The 19,557-nt window shown below is 50.4% G+C and overlaps 1 protein-coding gene across 3 annotated transcripts in view; it reads left to right on the forward strand.

Annotated features, from left to right (window-relative positions):
- Window positions 1–239: 239 nt before the first annotated feature.
- Window positions 240–19,557, forward strand: part of SEZ6L (seizure related 6 homolog like) — a 194,453-nt gene continuing 175,135 nt past the window's right edge. For 2 of the 3 annotated variants that reach the window (XM_070066047.2, XM_070066048.2), the window contains exon 1: window positions 240–865. In XM_070066047.2, coding sequence (XP_069922148.2) covers window positions 772–865 — 94 coding nt within the window. In that variant the 5' untranslated portion in view covers window positions 240–771. The remainder of the gene's footprint in view (window positions 866–19,557) is intronic. The other variant, XM_070066049.2, reaches the window with a different exon arrangement.

Consider the following 19,557-nt stretch of genomic DNA (forward strand, 5'->3'; position numbering starts at 1 on the left):
CAGAACCGCAGGTCACTGGATACACAATTGCTTCTAGCGAGATTCACAGCTCTCGCCGGATTCACTGAACTGGAGACTTTCTAGGTTACAGGGCCTCGTTGTACAAACCCCTGGGCACTGGCGGAGGGCGGGGGCAGCTCGGGTCCCCCACCCCCGGCCCTTTGAGAACTGCAGCTGGGATGAGTCTGGAAGGCTGGGCAAAGCCGCGGGCTGCGCTGGGCTCGGTCGGTTCTGAGCGCTCCATCTCACCTCCTGCAAAACGGTCAGGGCGCTCGCTCCCTGGCCTCGCAGCGCCGGGCAGGGCTGCTGTGCGCACCAGCGGGCAGGGGAACCGCTCGGCCCCGCAGGGACGCAACGGGGATTGGCGTTAAACTTTACAGGGCAGACGGGCCGGCGGCCAGAGGCGGAGGCTGGCACCCCTGGCGCCGCGGCGGCCCCTGAACCTCGCTGCCCGCCCCCTCCCTCCCTGCACTCGCTCGGCACAGACTCGGCCCCAGCCCCCTCCCTCCTCCCGCTCGCTCCACGCTCGCTCGCTCGCTCGCTCGCCGGCTCCTCCTCACTCGCCCGCCCGCGCCCGGCGCAGCTCGGCCAGAGGGATCGCGGGGCTGAGCGCGCGTCCGCCCGGGTGCTCCAGAAGCTGCCCTGGCCCGCGGCCCGCTCCGTCGCTCCTGCCTTGCCTCGCTCGTCCGCTGCGTCTCTCCCTCGGCCCCCGGCTCCCGCGCCGTCCGCCCGCCCCGCAGCCCGCGGCCCCGCGCGTCCCCAGCAGCCACGATGCCCGCGGCCCGGCCGCCCGCCGCGGGACTCCGCGGGATCTCGCTGTTCCTCGCTTTGCTCCTGGGAAGCCCGGCCGCAGCTCTGGCGCGAGGTAAGCGCCCCGGAGGAGCCGGGCCGGGAGGGGGCAAAGTTGCCGCGAGTGCGGGGCGGCCTGGGGTCGCGGCGGACCCGCACGATCCACGCCTCACCAGCCGTGATGGGACGCGCCGAGACGGCTGCCCGAATTCAGGGCTGGGAACCGCATCCCCTCGGCCCGAGCTGACGGGAGTGTGGAGGCGGGTATGTGTCTGAACGGCTGGGGCGCTTCCCTGCTTGGGCTGCGGGTGCGGGCTCTCTTTCTGTCTTCTCCGGCCGCGGGGTTGTCTCTCCTTCGCTTCCCCAAACCCCAGATTCCCGGAGCTATCTGCAACCGCACCCAGGGCTGGGTGCCAGATAACGCACTCCCTCTTTCGCGGAGAGAGGGCAGGAACGGAGTGGGGGTGGGGGACAGCGGCGCAGGACAAGACTCCGGTAGGGCGCCTGGGGGGCGTCTTGGAACCGCTCCCTCGCTCTCCGGGACCCCCTCGCTTTCGTGGGTTCAGGCTGCCCCAAGAGGCCAGGCTCCTGGATGGAACCCACCCAAGCGTTAGGAACTGGACTTGGGTGTGGCTTTCGCTGGAAGCTGAGGGGAGGGGACTTTGCGACCCCAGGACTTGGAAGAGGAGGCACAAGGGAGGTCAGGTGGGAGTCAGGCACAGGAGTGGAGTCCCCTCCCCACACGCACAGCCTAGCATCTCTGATCACTGCTGGGAAGGGGGAGGGTGCTGGTTTCACCCACCACGTGCTTCCTGGGTGAGAAGGGGGGGGGGGGTCCAAGTTTAGAGGAGAGAGGCAGCCACTGTTTTCAGGACCCAGAGCTGCAGTTTTCCCACAGGGCCGAGGTCCCCCAGGAAAAGTTGTCACAGGAGGAGGGAAGGAGCTGGAAAGGAAAGGGCAACGCCTAACTCACCCCAAGCTAACCTCAGGAGCAGAGCCCTGAGGGTTTGGCCAGGCCAGCAGGAAACTCTGAGAGCCCCAGGGAACCTGGTGAGAGCACAGGACCTCACCTTCTCGCAAGGAACGGCAGGTGGCTGCAGGGTCTGGCCACGGGGGGGGGGGCGCGCACCCTGCTTGTCCGGAGGCTGGTCACGGTCATGTACACCTCTTTCTCCCCCAGCACCTGAGGACTGATGGGGGCCGGTCTTCTCTGGGGAGTTCAGGACCCCCAGTGCCTGCACCTGCTTTCAGCACCGAAGGCCGCGGACAGCTCTCAGCTCCGTGGAGCCCAAGCTGTGTCCCCTTTCCCTTCAACTCTCACGCACAGCCCGGGGTGCCCTCCTCAGCATAAATCAGGCATTTGATCTCCCACCCCTTCTCTTTCAGCTTGGAGCTCAGAGTGCAGAGTAAAGGAAATAATTGAGCACCTTTTGTTTAGCAAAGCCTATCATTAAAGAAACACCTCCCCCCTTTTATGAGACTGTGATGTTCACAATTTACACCAAGCCTGGACAGTTTCTCCAGGAAAGATAGGGAAGCGTTTCCACCGCAGCACGCCCTTTCTTGATTGGCTGTCTCTCTGCAACAATGGCTGGGTGGCCTTGAACTGGGTCCAGGTCCCCTTCCCCCACCCCACCCCCTTTGAATCTGTGTTGTGACTAACACACACAAAACAATAACAACAAAAACAACAAAAAACAACCCAAAGCTACCCAGTGGCTTGCTGGCTTCGCTAAAGTGATCCTCCACCCCCCCCCCAAGGGAGTGCATTCTTCAATACACCACCCTTCAGGAAAAATGTCTTAATAGCCTGCATAGACAAGGATTGCATCCTGGCTTCCTTCGGGGTATGTGTGTGGAGAGGGTGCGTATGTCTCTGCGTGTGTGTTTGATTTTGAAGACATTTCATCTTATTTTTTCCAAGTGCTTGACACTATGGCTTGCCAGCATATATTTTTAATTAACTTCTGGTCACCACCAAATTAAAGTCAACTGATGCAGTCCTGGGGAAGGCTCATTAATACGCATGTGGTTCTGACTCCAAGACTCTGAGTCATAATGAGGGAACGGGGGCAGCCGACGAGCATTGCCAATTCTGATGGTGCCCTTGGAAACAATTGACCTTCCACAATAAATTCTCTTTTTCCCTTGGAGCTTGGTACCCACGAATGTCAGCTGGAGAACCAGGCACCTCATTCCGTGCTGCAAGCTAGTCCTGTTTGTGGTGGAGTGAGGGGATGTGTGAATACTTGAAAGGGACTTGTTGCTACATTTATATGCAGGTCACGTGATTCTCTGGGCCATTTTGCTGTAAGGCATGAATAAGTATAAAGTGTAACTTGTTTTTGAAGAGGCTCCTCATTGTCTAAGATATGCACATGGGGAATAATTGTGGCTACGTGCTAGGATTGCAGAGTTTGCCCATAATTTCTTTTCTTTTTCTCTTGAATTAATAAAGCAAATTCAATATTACTCGACAAGACTTGAATTCGCTGCTTCCCTTAGTCTCTAATGGGCGTTGTGATTCAATTCACTTAAAGACCATTTTCGTTATGGGTTGCTGTTCTTTTGCATGGAGTTTTGATCACCCCTGCCAGGGGCCACTTTCTCTCCAAGCTTGAGGGATTGTTCTGTGCTTATATGGCTCAGGTGGGCTTTAGGGAAAACCTTTCGTTCCTCTTCCAAAGCAAAAGGATGTTTGACTTCTTTTCTCGTTTCTGCTCACAAGTCCATTCCTGCAAACTCTTCAAAAGGACTCAGCTGACTGCACCCTCCTATTTTTGGACCACAATGCCTGCAACATGACCATGGTACAGAGTTCCACTAGGGGTGCTCACAGCTAAAATGAAGGGCAGAAGGGCAGAAGAGAGGTAGAATTCATTGTGTGGAACCACCAGGCATGTACAGTGGCAAAGGTTAGCAGAACGGAGCTGTCATTCAACCTAAAGGTGGCCTCACCACCGTCGCTGCCATCCTCCATTCCGCTCACCACCCAGAGTCAGAGAGAAATCATTGGTGATTCTTGGCACATGCAACAAAAGAGAATACAAGGTGTAAAGACGGCAGAAGAAAGGCATCGCTAGAATATAGAGTCCAACTGCCCTTTTGTGGTTTCCTTCCTGAAGCCAAGTTGTTAAACGCTGAAGCTGTGGCAAGGCTATTCAGGGAAGTTTGGCTGAGCTCGGCATTGGCACTTTACAAGGTTCAAGAAAAGACATATTGTGGGTTTGCAATTAGAGCAATCTCAGAGCTGAGTTCGTTTATATATATACAACCTTCAATGGGGCCATCTTCTCTGAGCCTCTATTGTACTGTCTGTGGGATGGGGGCAGGAGAAAGGAGGCTGGTGGTGCCCCTTGCAATGATGTTTTCAAAGATTATGTAATGCATGTCAAGGCGCTGGTGAGTAGGTGCTCAAGTAACGCTGATGCCCTCTTCCTCTACTTTTCAAAGTGCAAACTGCATCTATTAGCAGGCTCCAAGAGAGTAAATCCTTGAAGGTGGAGTGAATCTCCCTTTAGCATAAATATTGGGATAAATTAGGACAAAGAAGGAATGGAGATGGGGAGTAGGTAGCCTTGGTTACCTATAATGGGTCTTCAAAAAGTTCATGGAAAACATGTCTTATAAAAAAGCTAAGCAGGGTGGGCTTTTGGTGCAGTGCTTCTGATACCGTTCGGATGCCTTCACCCCAGAGAAGAGAGCCTGGTCCCAGTCGCAGCTTCTCTATTTCTGATCAAGCTTCCTGCTAATGAGCACCATGGGAGGCGGCGGTGATGGCCACCCACGTGTGAGGCATGGAATGAGTTCCAGGCTCCTCCTGGCTTTTTCCTAGCCAGGCACTTGGGGAATGGATGGATCAGCAAGTGGGAGACATTTCTCTGTCTCTCTCTCTCTCTTTCTCTCTTCTCCCCCCTTCCAAATAAACTAAAAACCAAATAAGTAATTAAAAAAAAAAAAAAACAGGGAACATGATGCATGGACTGCAAAATTTTTGCACCAAAACAGACATCTTTTAATTCAATTTTCTACCAACTCTTTGAAGTGCCCTCGTATACGCTGCCTGGGGCAGGAGTGAAATTGTACTTTTCTGGCGCGGATGCCCTTCCTTGAGCCAAGTTCAAGGTGCCACAAGATTCTGTGTCTGGTGAGGGTCCTTTGCCTGGGGTGCAAGGGGCCCCTTTGTAGCTGACGCCGTGCCCGTGGCTGAGAGGCACAGTAACTGTGATCTCCCGGCTGTTGCTGGTCCCAGCGTGGAGACTCTGCTCTTGTGACACCACCGAAACCTTGTTGCTTCTCCAGGGCTCCACTCCAAGTTGCATCATGCTGGAGATGGGAGAGTGACACAGACCTTCGGTCCATAGTGCTCTGTGTGCGGTGGACCCTAGGCTGGGTGCTGCACACAGAGCAACGGGCTGAGGTTTCCACCCCACCACTGGCAGCTTAGTGAGAGATTTGCAGGTGAGCTTCCATTATCCCTGCTGTGTGACGAGTGCTCAGACAGGGGGATATCTGAATGTGCACAGGTATACAGGTGGGTGTGTTTAATTCCCACCTGGGCTGCCCAGTGAAGGCTTCCCGGAGGAGGCGGCATTTTAGACAGCCCTGCAGGGATACAGCAGTCACTAGTAGCCAGAGGAGAGATTTCTACAGTGGAGGAGTGAACACCTTGAAGCAGGATTCACTCTGACAACCCATCACATCCTCGTGGAATCAGAGAGAGGGAAGCGGGAGTGAGTGGGAGAGCAGGGAAGCAGGTGTCCAAGCCCACCCTCAGCACTGCTGTCCTGCTGGCTGTCCTCTCCCCCGCCCCCACCCCTCAAGGGCTCCATAGCTGAGAGCTGGAACAAAGGGCCGTGAGCCGCGGTGCTCGCTCTTGTCCACTAGAGGTGGTGATGACACTGAAACAATCTTCCGCGAAGGCAGCGAGACCCAGGTGCGGAGCACACACAGCGCCCCGCAGGGCCCTGGGTAAATGCGGCTTTCCTGGAGCTGCAGATTTGCATAATCCTCTGGTTCTATAGTTCGGAAGAAGCAGCCCTTAGGTGGGCCTTGGGTGGGGAGGGGGAGGACCCCTGGGAGGAGAGGGGGACAGGATGGTGAGCTGGGAGATCGGAGGACCTGCGCAATATAATTTCCTAATTCCCAAGGAGAACTGGGTCTGAGCAGTGAAAATAGCATGCACTGTGTGTTGATTTTAGAATAAGTGGTTTGCTATGGATTTCTGCCGAGCACCCTCGCCATGGCCACTCGAGAGAGATGCAATTATCGGTCGCATCATTGGAATTAGAGAAATGGAGGCTCAGAGAGGGGAAGAAATGCACCTAGCATCGCAAACACCAAGAAGGGATTGCAGTCCAGCACCACACGCAGGCCTCACCGGGATCTGGTAACACCAAGTGTTGTAGCCATTGGATCAGAGTTTTTGCTAAACGAATACATTACAGCCGCTTTTGCCACAGGCTGTCAAAAGTAGGTAGCGATGAAAGATGATGGATGTGTTCATTTATTCCACTATATTCATCATCCATGTAGGAGGGTGCGTCAAAAGTTTGGAGAAAATGGAACTAAAAAGGCAAGTTTATTTGGGGGGTCAAAAATTTGTCATTAAAACTCATGCCTACAGAGGTCTTCAAACAGTTCATAGAAAATGTACACTGTGCAAAAAGCTATGCATGGATTTAAACATCTTTTTTTTTTCATCAAAATAACCTTCTTTCTTAATTCCATTTTTCTATGAACTTTGTGAAGTCTTCCTGTACCAGGAGATCCTCCTGTGCAGGGAGATGGGTGCCATGGAGAAGGCCACAGGCCCCACGTACCCCCTGGAAGACTAACCATGACACTGCTGCTTTGCACGTGTGACCAGCCTGCTCTGAGCTCTTCCTGTACTCTCTCACATGGGTCTGTCAGGCACTGCCACCCGCTGGGTGTCACGATGAGGAAAGTTATTGGCGCTTTCTCAGGGTCTCATGGGCAATGAGTGGTGGAGTCAGAATCCAACCCAGGGTTGGGTGACTCCAGCATCCAGGCTCCTAGATGCTGGGATATGAGGTGTGGGTATCACACAGCCATGGAGAACTGGCGCAAGCTGAGAAACCAGACGGTGAGTGTGCCCTCTGGATGGGAGATGTTTTCTCACCCAAGGGCCAGTGCCAGTTGTCCCAGGAGAAAAAGGCTCATGCAACCGCCTCCATTCTTGCCGTCTTGGTTTCTGGATGATGCATTGTTCTAGTCATAATCACACTGCCTGATCATCCTGGGAGAATGTGTAGCTGGTTGTCTAGAGAAGATTGTATAAAATTGCTGGCCATGATCTTGGGCCATGTGCTTTAGTTCTCTGAGCCTATTTTGGCCTGACGTATAAAATGGGAGGGTTCTATCTATCTAGCAAGGCTAGGCATCATTTGCTGTTAGTGTATATTATATTATATGCTAATATTGTATACATTATGTCTTCCTGTTAAGACGAGCCAGCATCTGTGGATGTGCCTAGTTCATCACAAACACTCAATTAAAAAAAAAATGTGACCACTATTCACCTGAACTCTTATTCACCCTTCAAAACCCCATCCCTAATTCTCTTCGCTGTAAAACCTCCTTTTGCTTTTCTCCTCTCTGTGCCAGTTATGCGTGATCCTCAGGGCCCCCTCACATGCCTTCCCTCGATTGTGGTTAGCTCATGCACTGATAATGCACAAATTACCCATTCACATGCCTTCCTTCTCCTGGACAATGACCTCACAGGGAGCCCTAACCGGTTCTTATTCATCCATATTTCCCTTAGCTCACATCTATCCCAGTGAACGTGCCAACCCAGGTGTAAAGCTATGCTAAATTACCTCTCATCTTAATCTTCCTTGTGTGTAGAGGCACTCATCACCCTGAGATCTGAATCGAATTCCCGGTTCGTCCTCCTTCAACTGTGTGGTCTTAGGCCACCTCAATAAGCTTTCATTCCTGATCTGGAAAGGGAGTTCCACCTTGTAGCATGGCTAGGAGGAAAATCAATGAGCTAATAGATGTGAAATCACTGAAGACCTCAACAGAAAAGGAGAGGTAGAAAGAAAAATTCAAAGAGGAAGAAGGAGATAAACATACCTCGTAAAGAGAGCACACACCTTGTGCAAACACAGGACCACAAGATGGCCTTTCCACCACACTCCTCAAAGCCATCTTTCTTTCCAAAGGAAATAGTAGGTGCAATTTTTCACCCTGTGTCTGAGTTCACTGCAAAACAGAACCTTTGCAAACACAACACTGGTCATTATAGAATCTGCCTTCTCTTAGGTCGCTGACAGCGGCAAAAATAGCTAAAAATTGGGCAAAGCATAGCAAAATGTGTAAAGCCCAGACTTTAGAATAGAACAGCCTGACTTTATTAACTCTTTTGCTTATTGTTAGATGCCTGTCCTTGGACAAGCCACTTCGTCACACAGCGCCTTGCACAGGGACCCTGGACCCACCTCCCCACCCTACCAGGGATAATGCGATGTTGGGGAGGGGCTACAGCAGTTACCCTAGTGCTTGCTGGTGTCTCCGATCTTAGTCAGATCACAGTGGTTCTTTAGGACAGCCCCACATCAATTCTCACCCAAATGCTTTCGTCTGATTGAGAAAAGAGACCCAGAGACAGGAAAGAACTTTCTCAAAATCCCACAGCAAGTCAGTGGCTGAGTCAGCACCAGAACCCCTCATGCCCTCCTGCCTGCTGAGTCTTGCTTGGAAATGACTTTCCCCTTCTTTTAGAAAATTTGAGAACCCTGCTCTCTCAAGTGTATGAAGGGATCTCAAAACATTGGCAAAAACACAGACTTAAAAGGTAAGTTTAGGGGCCGGCATTGTGGCATATTGGGTTAAGCCTCTGTATGCGGCACCGGTATCCCATATGGTCACCAGTTCCAGTTCCAGCTGCTCCAGTTCTGATCCAGCTCCCTGCTAATGCACTTGGGAAAGCAGCAAAAGATGGTCCAAGTGCTTGGGCCCCTCCCTGCACCCGAGTGGGAGACCCAGGGGAAGCTCCTGGCTCCTGGCTTCAGCCTGGCCCAGCCCCAGCTGTTGTGGCCATTTGGGGAGTGAACGAGCAGATGGAAAACCTCTTTCTTTTTCTCACTCTCTCTGTCTCTCACTCTGTCTTTCTCTGTAACTCTGCCTTTCAAATGAATAAAAAATGAATCTTTAAAAAAAAAAAAAAGATAAGTTTATCTTGACCCCAAAACTCTTGAAAGCCTTGCTTAGGTTTTTCATAATAACACATTTTCGTGAAATTTTAAAGACCCCCTGTGTGTTCCAGGACTGAAGAAAATAGAGCAATGGCTGTCTTAAGAGCACCTGTCTCCGGTCAACCAATGGCATCCATTACCTATAACAGGTACTGACGTGGCGTGGCCATGGCAGAGCGACTGCATAACGGAAGCTTTAGTAAAAGCTGAAAGAAAGCCATAGCGCCTCCCACCCCCTGCTGACTTGGCGTCTGAATCTTGAAGGCACCAGCAGCCCAGTGCAGACCTGGGAATGCTGCCATCCAAGCAGATGGCTTGAGTCAAGCAGGCAAGAGTAAACCAAGGAGGATCAGGGAGGCCCAGGGACCAGGCCAGGTAACCTCTGCTGTGCTTCCTTGCTCTCACTGCGGGCTGTGGATGGCAGCCGACCGGGGAACCCAGTGGGGGAACTAGAGAGTGGACGGCCAGGGAAGGTTTGAGTGAGGCCTGGATGTTTTAGTCCGGGCCAGCCTCGGGCAAATATCTGGATGTGCAGGTGCACCCAGTCCAACACGTGGGGACCTGGAAATTGAGGTGCGTTCTAGAGAAAGAGCTTCCAGGGGACAGTTTCCATGTCTGGTCTCACCCTCATTCCCCCTTTCCCACATGGGGTAAGCATGGGCCAAAGCTGAGCGTCACAGGTCAGTGCATACAGGAGGCCACGATGGAGCATTGACCTAGGATGGAGAGCTCAGCTGGGCAGAGCAGCACAGCCAACTCTGTCAATCCAGCACAGGTTCATGCCATGGAAAATGGGGTTAGCGCTACGATGGCTGCATCCGTACTGAACACACGCAAATGTTTTGCTTGTCATTGTTCACTAAATGATGTAGTGTAACAACTATTTACATAGCATTTCCAGTGCATGAAAGTTTGTGGAAAATGGAACAAAGGATGACTTTATTTTGTGCTAAGTTGTGAAATCTATGCATAGTTTCATAGTTCATCTTTCTCATGAAGCTTTTGAAGACCCCTTGCATGCATAGATTTCAAATTTTTTGCAGCAAACTTAACTTTTTATTTGACAGGCAGAGTTAGACAGTGAGTGAGAGAGACAGAGAGAAAGGTCTTCCTTCAGTTGGTTCACCCCCAAATGGCCGCCATGACCGGCGCACTGCGCTGATTCAAAGCCAAGAACCAGACGCTTCCTCCTGGTCTCCCATGTGGGTGCAGGGCCCAAGCACTCGGGCCATCCTCCACTGCCTTCCTGGGCCACAGCAGAGAGCTGGACTGGAAGAGGAGCAACCGGGACAGAACCAGCACCCCGACTGGGACTAGAACCTGGTGTGCCAGTGCCACAGGTGGAGGATTAGCCTAGTGAGCCACAGTGCTGGCCCAAACTTAACTTTTAATTCTATTGTCCAGGAACATTTTGAAGCACCCCTGTATTAGGTCTGACAATTATTCTAGAGGTGATTGAAAATACATGAGAGGATAAGCATAAATTATATGCAAATATTATGCCATTTTAGATAAACAGATTGAGTATGCATAGATTTTGGTATCTTCAGGGGGTGGGGCAGATCCTGGAGACAACCCCCACCTCCCCAAAGATACTGTGGGTTGGCTGTGCAGTATAATAGACAGCTCAGTCTTTGGAACCCAAGAGATATTGGTCCAGCTCTCATTGCGTGATCTTGGACAAGTCACTCAACTCTGAGGTCATGAGGATGAGGGGTAGTGGTGATGATGATGGTGATGAGCTTTCATTACTCTGGGCACAGTCTCAGATTCTCAGATCAGCGCTGGCTTCCAGGAGAGGAAATGTGATATCCCAAATGGAGTCTTTGGCTGCACAGTGCAATGGTCTGAATACCAGTTTCCCTTCCTCAAAGTGCATGCATTGAACTCCTAACCTCTGTGGTGATGTCTTTAAGAGGTGGAGCTTTGGGGAGGTGATTAGGTCATGGAGGTAGCTCTGCCATGAATGGGAATGAGTGCCTGTCGCTCCCCCTCTTCACGGAGGAACGACACAGGACCCTGTGTTGTTCTTTCGTCTGCTCGGCCCTTCCCGGGTTTGCTGCTGGTTCTTCCCGGGTTGGCTACCGACCCTTCCACCTCCGTGGAAGGGCGGTTCCCCCTGGCCACTCTCCCCACTTCCGCAGGGGAGCAGCACACCGCCAGCCGGCTCTCTCGGGGGCTGCTCAGGTGTTCCCTTTAGATGTTCCCCTTAGATGTTCCTGGTGCATGTTGTCTCTCTCCTCTTTTATAGTCCTCTTCCACCAATCCCAACTCTGCTACCCACACACCGAGTACGCTGCTCTCCTCCAATCAGGAGCAGGATCAGCTCCTGCAGGTTACTGGTTGAACTGGAGGCAGCTGTGTAAAAGTTGTTTTTACTCCTCTCCCAGCGCCATATTGTGGGAGAGCAGATGCATAGAATAAGTCTTAATTCCAGTAACTTAGTCTAGTCCGAGTTGCTCCCCACAAGTGCCCTTATCAAAGATGCCCAAGAGAGACTTCACCCCTTGCATGATGTGAGGATGTAGCAGGTATGGTCTATGAGAAACAGGCCTTTGCCAGACAGAGAGTCCTGCCAGCACCTTGGCCTTGTACTTGCCAGTCTCCGGAACCGTGAGAAATACACTTCTGTTGTCTATAAGCTACTTAGCTTACGGTGTTGTGTTACAGAAGCCCAAACAAACAGACAAGCAGAACAAAGACTCACTTGGTACAGCTGGACCATGACAAGCTTTGTTGTAGTGATCCTGCAAATACTGAGCCTGAGAAATCCCAGGGACTGGATCCGCGCTTCCTCCAGCATCTGCTCTTCCCGTGCATCTGTTGGTTCCAGCTCCCTCTCTGTTGCCTGATTCCCTCTGTGCATTCTCAGCAGAGCACCCCCATCAGCTACACTTAGCCTCAGGTCGTTTGGGTCTCTCCAGCTCACGCTGCACACGTGCACTCTCCAGTGTGGTAGCCACTAGCCACATCTGGCTATTAAAACTGAAATTCATTTTAACTAAAAGTTGAGTTCCTCAGTCATACTAGCTACACTGCAAGTGCCCAGTGCTCATGGGTGGCTGGTGGTTACCATATTGGACAGCGTGGAGGGAGCACAAATTTCCATCTTCTCAGAAAGATCTAGATTGTGGTGGTCCAGACATACCTCCTAGGGCACGGCTTCTTCATAGTTCCCTGTTCAGGTCCTGAAAGGAAGGTGGCTTGGCTTTGCACTGAGTAATAGGTTGGTTGTTCAGGCTTAATGCAGCCATCTCTAGCTGTGTGGTAAGCAGGTGGCATAAAACAAGCCCACCCAGGCCCACACCATGGGTAGAGCATTGGCCGTTAACAACATCTCATGCCCTTGCACAGCTGACCTCGGTAGTCGCTTCTGCAACTCTTCTCTTTGCAAGTCTGTTACTCCGGCACACTTTTGCCTGTGCACACATATCCATTAGGCTGTGGCCTCACTCACAAGCATATCCAGAAGAACTGGGAAGGACCACACTGCATTGTAACAATGTCACCTCCTCCCCTGCTGGACAACGAGCTCCTTGGGGACAGGGTTGACTTTGTTCGTACCATTCCCCTATTCTTGGCTGTTTAATTGAATGAAACCATGAGTGAATGAATGAATGGCATGCGTTCTTCAACTGTGATCCAGTGTTTGGACTTGGGAAACAAGCTCATCTGCAGGAAATGTACAGTCTTCGCAACATGTGTGTGAACCTGACTTAGGAAGAAATAGTTTCCAGTGGGAACTGGGGGTGTCAGAGAGCAAGAAGAGAGGGGTTCCCATAACCTGGTGTGCTTGGCATTTGAAGGTGATCTGCTGTCTTTGAAAACCAGGCTGAAATGGAGAGTAGAGAGAAGCTTCCAGATAGGGCGCCTGGAGCCTCCTCCTTCCTGTAACACATCCATCTGGAAAGCTGGCGATGCATCTAGGAGCCATAATGGGGGTCAGTGGAACCCAGGCGCACTTGTTCAACACATGGCTCTGTGCATGCTTTCAGTGAGGACACCCCCAAAGCTTTCATATCACAGAATCGGGGAGAGGAAGGATTGAGAAGAGTGAACACAGAGAGCACTTTCTGGGAGCGGTGGACTCAGCACTGTGTTAAGACTGCAAAAGGCCTGACTGTGCTCCAAGCTCTGCCCTTGGGGGTGCTGGGTGATGCTAGAGGGTTGCAGAGAAACACTGCATAGGAACAATGCGACACATGTGGCCACCTCTCAGCACCTCTCTGGGAGGAGCTAGCCATTCTGCAATGCACTCGAAGAGGATTCTTTGAAATGAAGCAGCACGCAACCTGTGAGGCTCTCCATGGCATCCCTGGATATGGAAATGCACCACTAAACTATGAAATCAGCTTTCAAAGTGGGAGGAGCGGGGCTTTTCAGAGAGCTCATTCCCTAAAGACTTCCGATCAGGACTTCACTTTCTATGCCCCCTTTTAAAGCAGGTTTACCAAATTGTAAAGCTAATTTGGGGCCAACCACCTTGGAAATTAATGCAAAATATGTGGAATCAAGGCTCATTTTCCAGGGCTTTGGGAAGGGAAATTTGCCTAATTTATGGCATAAATAAAAAATGATGTGCTGAGGCTAATTTGCATACTTCCCCTTCAATTGGAGCGAAACGCAAAGTTCCATTTTGTTTTCTGTGGTTGTTATTGTTTTTAAAGAAAGCCTCAGACCTCTCTTGTTAAGGCAAATGTATAGCTTTAAATAAGTCAGTTTTCCTTTTTGGGCCTTAATTTCCTCCATTATGAAATGAGAACCATAAATGGACCCACATCATAGATTGTAGTGAAGTCATGAGTTGACCCAGTGGGGCTCAGGGAATGCTGGCTGGTACAAGAGGAGAGCTCAGGAATTGGAGGAAAGTACGCAATATGTAATAACATATATCATGTCGTCACCATCATCATCATCATCATTGGTGGAATCTCGTGTCTAGTCCCTTGCCTAGTGTTCCAAACAATTCCAGAAAATGCAGTACCACTGTGTACTCACATGGGATTATTTTGAGTCCAGGTCCATCCTAGAGCCTGGCAAGTGTCCAGTCATGAGATGCAGGGCTGCATTCCAACAAAGGGGTTAAAATCAGCACTTGATTGTTGCCCCTGTCAATGCACATCTTTGAAAGCTCTTCTCCTCTGCTAGGCTCTGAGATCCTCCAAGGTAAGGACTATGTCTCATTTCTCTCTCAATGCTCCTCTCTCAACACTATGTCTCCCAGAAAGTAGGAGCTCCACAAAGGTAGAGCTCTTGAGTGAGTGAATGGTGAAGTGTCCTGTTTCTTAGCATGCAGAAAGCTTCTGATTATCATGCTTACTAAGCATCGCTGTCTTCCTTACAGACTAGGGACCCTGCCTGCCTTTGTCACCAGTGTCCAGCTCAGAGCATGGCACACTGGAGGACATCAGGTTCCTACTGAGCATTTGGCAGCCACTGAGAGCTTAGAACTTAAGGTCACAGAGGCCTGAGTCCGAATCCCAGCTTTGTCATCTTTGGCAAGTCATTTGTGCTTGATAGAAATTATATATACAGGGAAAATAATGACCTTTTTCACTGAGTTGATGTGAGACAGAAAGAACTTTCCATCAAGAGCTTTGCACTGTGCCTGACACACAAACAGATACTCCTATGAATAAATAAGTGAATGACCTTTCCCAAGAGGCTCGGCGGAGGGAGAGGACCTTGGTGCATTTCAAGTGGGAGGAGCGGAATTCACAGCTTTATGTCCCCCACAGATAAAACGTTCTGTGGAAATTCAAAGAGGGATATTGGCTTTACAGCAGCCAAGTGTATGCTCTGCTTCCCGATTTAACGTGTTTTATTATCTCGTTCAATAATATTGAGGTTTCAAGGAGAAAGCAGCAGAAGGCAGGAGTCCGGGTGAATGAATCCATCAGTCGCCCACTGGTATTTTATGATCAAGGTTCATCTCAGGTCAGACACAGCACTGGAGGAGGAGCCATGTGGGCGTGGCTTGTCTGGCCTAAGCCTTCTCACCTGTAAATGGCTGGTGTCAAAGGCAGTCTCGGCCGGGTCCACAGCTCACTAGACTAATGCTCTGCCTGCGGTGCCGGCACCCCAGGTTCTAGTTCCGGTTGGGGCGCTGGATTCTGTCCCGGTTGCCCCTCTTCCAGGCCAGCTCTCTGCTGTGGCCCGGGAGTGCAGTGGAGGATGGCCCAAGTGCTTGGGCCCTGCACCTGCATGGGAGACCAGGAGGAAGCACCTGGCTCCTGGCTTCAGATTGGCCGTAGTGGCCACTTTGGGGGGGTGAACTAATGGAAAAGGAAGACCTTTCTCTCTGTCTCTCTCTCTCACTGTCTAACTCCTTAGCAAGGGCCTTCCAGGCGCCAACACCTGTCTCTCCACTGTGCCCCATCCCTATTTCTACACAAAGAAGATGTCCTGGAAGACTGAGAGTCTCATAACGCAAAGGAATCCCTGCTGAGGCTTAGTTTACAGAATCTCCCTTAAACACGAGCGAAATTTCCAAAGTGACTATTAGAGCCATTTCCTCACCCACAAGGAAGCTGAGGCTCTGCTAGTTACCCAGGGGTACACTGGATTCATTGACTCACTCATTCAAGACTCCTTCCTCTTTGAGATATGCTACTCTGTACCAGGCACTAAGTAATTGTGAGGGATACAGAGATGAACAAAGTATATCTTTGCACTCAAGGAACATAACATCTAACCATTCTTCAAACTCTGGTATGGCTCAGAAGTGCAAGTTCTTTTCTTCACTCCTCTCTTCCTCCCCATATTCTGATGCCTTCCAATAGGGAGAAGCTCTATCCAAGGTACTAGAGTCGGAAACCATGAATTCCCACTGCCTATAGTCCTGGTTGGTGTCTAAAAAAAAGCAAGCTAGTTTGGTATTGTACAGCTTCACATCTCAAAAAAAAATCTAATTGATGTTTTTTAAAGGGTCCTCCAATGACTGTCCCAGATTTCACAAAGAAGAACTCTAACAGGGCTTGTAGAGACTGGCTATATTATTGGCTTCAATTATTGCAGCAATATGTTAACATTTCATTCTGCTGAAAATATGGAAAAATATGTCCTGAGTACAGTTGCTGGGAATTATATAGATGCTGCTGAGCATATATGTAAATATATGTAAATAATATGTACACTCTTCGCATAAAACAAACTTGGACAATTACTTAATGAGGTCTGGCCAAAACCAAATAAATTAGTTCAGGACCCAGGGTAGTTTTATTCTTGGTGGTAATAAAAAGTAGTCATTTCTTATGCACAGTGTGCAGCAGAGGATACTTGTTATTGAATTAGATTGTCACCAAAAAATGTTGGGAGGCTAGTGTTATGGAAAATTGGGACTGCTCTTCAGATGGGGAAACTGAGGGTCGGAGAGAGTCAGAGAAGTCCTGCTCCGAGTCAGGCTCTCTTCCCCAGCTCCTTCTCTCCAGTCTCCACTTCCTAGCAGGTGTCGGCTTGCACCTGCTTCTAGGACCTCTTCCCAGAGGCCTCCCACCGTCCTTCTCCCGCTGCCTTGCTTCCTCAGCACCAGGCCAGCAGCCTTGCTACAGTCAGGGGCCACTCTGCCTTTGTTCATGTGTCTGTCTTTCTCTCTAGGTTGTGGGCAATTCAGGGACTGATTGACTGATTCTATTCCAAGAAGCAAATATTGAATGACTGTCTACTCTTTAGGTTCTCCTCTAAGCATCAAAGCAAAAGCTGCAAGGGCCAAGAAAGTACGCCTCCTGTGATCTTTCATTCCTTCGCTGATACAACATGTTCATTCATTTTGTCAATAAATTAGTCATTACTATTCTGTGTGCTGGGCTGTATCCCCTAAAGCACACTGATCACCGATATTTGCATAATGGGGTGGAAATGACGGCTTACTCCTGCAATGAGAGAGGAAAGACCGGGCTTGTTCATCTCTGAGAGTCAACAAGACAAAGATTGGCCAGGGAGCTTCATACATCGTAGTGGGTGCTGTGGATATGAAGAGGTTAACAAGAGACCTGGGGACTCCAGGAGCTGCTGGAACCTCGAGGGGCACAAGCTGAATGGGACTCTTTTGGGGCACCAGCACGGCCACATAGTGCTATCATTTCTTGGCTTGGATGAACAGAAAGACTGCCTAACCATGAGGGGTGGAGGAGATCTGAGCTCTGGCACTGACACACCTGCTGAAATGTGCTGAGAACATGTCCCATGTGACCCTGGGCCCACTGTTGTCCCCCTCTGGTCCCCTGTTCCTCTGTCCCTAAGTTGAGTGGTAGGAGCTGAATCAGCAAAATCATATGGGAAGATGATAACGCTGCAGAAGCTCAGGCTACACCCCAGCTTTCTGCCTAGGTCCCACAGTTGAGCCTCCCAGGTATTTCTGAGGCATTCACAGACTTTGCTTGGATTATTTGACTCCTAAGTGCCATGGCTTTTATGAGGCTCTGTTCTTGCTCACTATTGCTGTGCCAGGCACGTGCTGAATGCCTTACCCAGATTAACTCACTTAAGCCACGTGTAAAGATGCTTCCAAAAGTTTGCAGAGGGACAGGTGGCAAGCATGTGTCTTAGCAACTAAGATACCACTTGAGACACCCACATCACACAACAGAGAACTTGGGTTCAAGTGCAGACTGTAGCTCTGACTTCCAACTAACACAGACCCTGGAAGGCAATGGCTGATTGCCCACGTGGTTGGTCCCCTGTCACCCACAAGGGAGACTCAAGTTGAGTTCCTGGCTCCTGGCTTCTACCCAGCCCAGCCCTAGCCATTGTGGGCATTTGGGGAGTGAACCAGTGGTGGGAATGGTCTCTCTCTCTCTCAGCCTCTGAGATAAATATTAAAATTTAATTTCATAAAAAATAAAATATAGTTTTATTTTTACTGCAAAAACATTTTAGAATCTATGCATAGTTTTTCACAATACTCATTTTCCATTAATTGAAGATTCTTCATATAAGATGTCAATATTTTATAAAGACTTATTTATTTATTTGAAAGGAGAAATTGAGACAGAGGGAGAGATCTTTCATCTGCTGGTCACTTCACAAATGGCCACAATAGCAAAAGCTGGGCCAGGCCAAAACCAGGAGCTGAGAATCTTCTGGGTCTCCCACATGGAGGTCAAGGGCTCAACTACTTGGACCATGTTCCACTGCTTTTCCCAGGCACACAAGCAGGGAACTGGATTGGAAATGGAGCAGCCAGGACAATGCGGGCCCCAAGATTTCAAGGTTTTTTTTGCACTAAAACTCTTATCTTTTAATTCCATTCTCTATGAACTTTTTGAAGTGCCCTCACAACTACCGCCCAGGAATGGGGACTGATGTCCCCACCTTGCACCTGTGGCCACTGAGGCTTAATGAGGTTAGGTGATTTTCTCAAGGTCACACATTTTCTCAAGGTCACACAGCTGGTAAACTCCAGAGCTGGGATGCATAATCCCACCTATGCAATTTGAAAGGAATTTGCTCTCTCTATGGAATGAATGGGGCAGGAAACCTAGTCTCAGGTCCTAGCACGTTCCCTCCCCAGAGGTAGTCCTGGCCTCCTGGCTCCTCTCTTCCATGAAAATCTAGTTAACTCTTTTAATGAGCCAAATCCATGTGCCCCATGAAGTGCGTGATCGATCACACCCCAGCTTCCCATGCACCAAGCACAGGGGCAGCCTCTCTGACATGAATTATTGCTACCATCCTTGCTCACTTCTGTGCCTGCATTTGCAGAGGAGGGACCAAGCCAGGGACTTGTTGGCACTCAGGATTTAATTCTTGGCTTGGCTAGGGATGAGTCACCAGGCTTGGGAGCAGTTGAAGAACTCACAAGAAACCAGTGTGGTCAGAGCCTACAGAACAGAGAGGGAAGTGGGGGAAATGACGTGAAGAGATGGTGTTAATGAAAACAAATGTTCAATGGCACTCGCCAAATAAGGGCAAGGTCGAATTTATCCAGGGCCATCTGGAGAAGTAGATGGATGGCACTGATGGGAGAGAGATTGAGCTTAACTGTGAATACAGCATGGGCAAGCAGGAATGGATAGTTAAGGAACAGAGCAAGTGTCAGTGGACGGGAATGACCAAGAAGAGACATCAGGGGTCAGGGGGATTCTGCCTGACCTCACAGAACCCTTGCTGAAGCCCAGCCCAGTGGTCAGGCATCACCTGGGGTTGGGGGTGGGGCTTAGGGGAGGGTGAGAAATCAGCCCAGACATGGAGGTTGGTCAGAGATTCGGGGTGCAGTGTTCTCCCTAGATGGACTTGGCAGGGTTCGCTGTCAGCACTGGGTCTGAGAAGGAAGTGCACACACAGGGGACCAGAAGAAGATGCAGGAGTTCAGCCATGGCTTGGCCAAGCCAAGAACCTTTGCCATTGGGAAGTGCCTGATCATGCAGGGCAGAGGGCCTACCAGAGGTGTTGGGAGCTTGTTTCGAAGTAGAGGAGGAGGAGTTTGGGGTTTGCAACCAAGTGCTGCCTGAAAAGGAAAATGAGAGGCATGAAAGAGGGCACGAGGAGTCACACAGGAAGCCCTGTGCAAAGGCCCAAAGGAGCTCATTTCTCCGCTGCCCCATCC

This window comes from Oryctolagus cuniculus, chromosome 21, assembly GCF_051225735.1.
Source record: "Oryctolagus cuniculus isolate XC-2025 breed Fujian yellow rabbit chromosome 21, ASM5122573v1, whole genome shotgun sequence".
Classification (NCBI taxonomy): Eukaryota; Metazoa; Chordata; class Mammalia; order Lagomorpha; family Leporidae; genus Oryctolagus; species Oryctolagus cuniculus.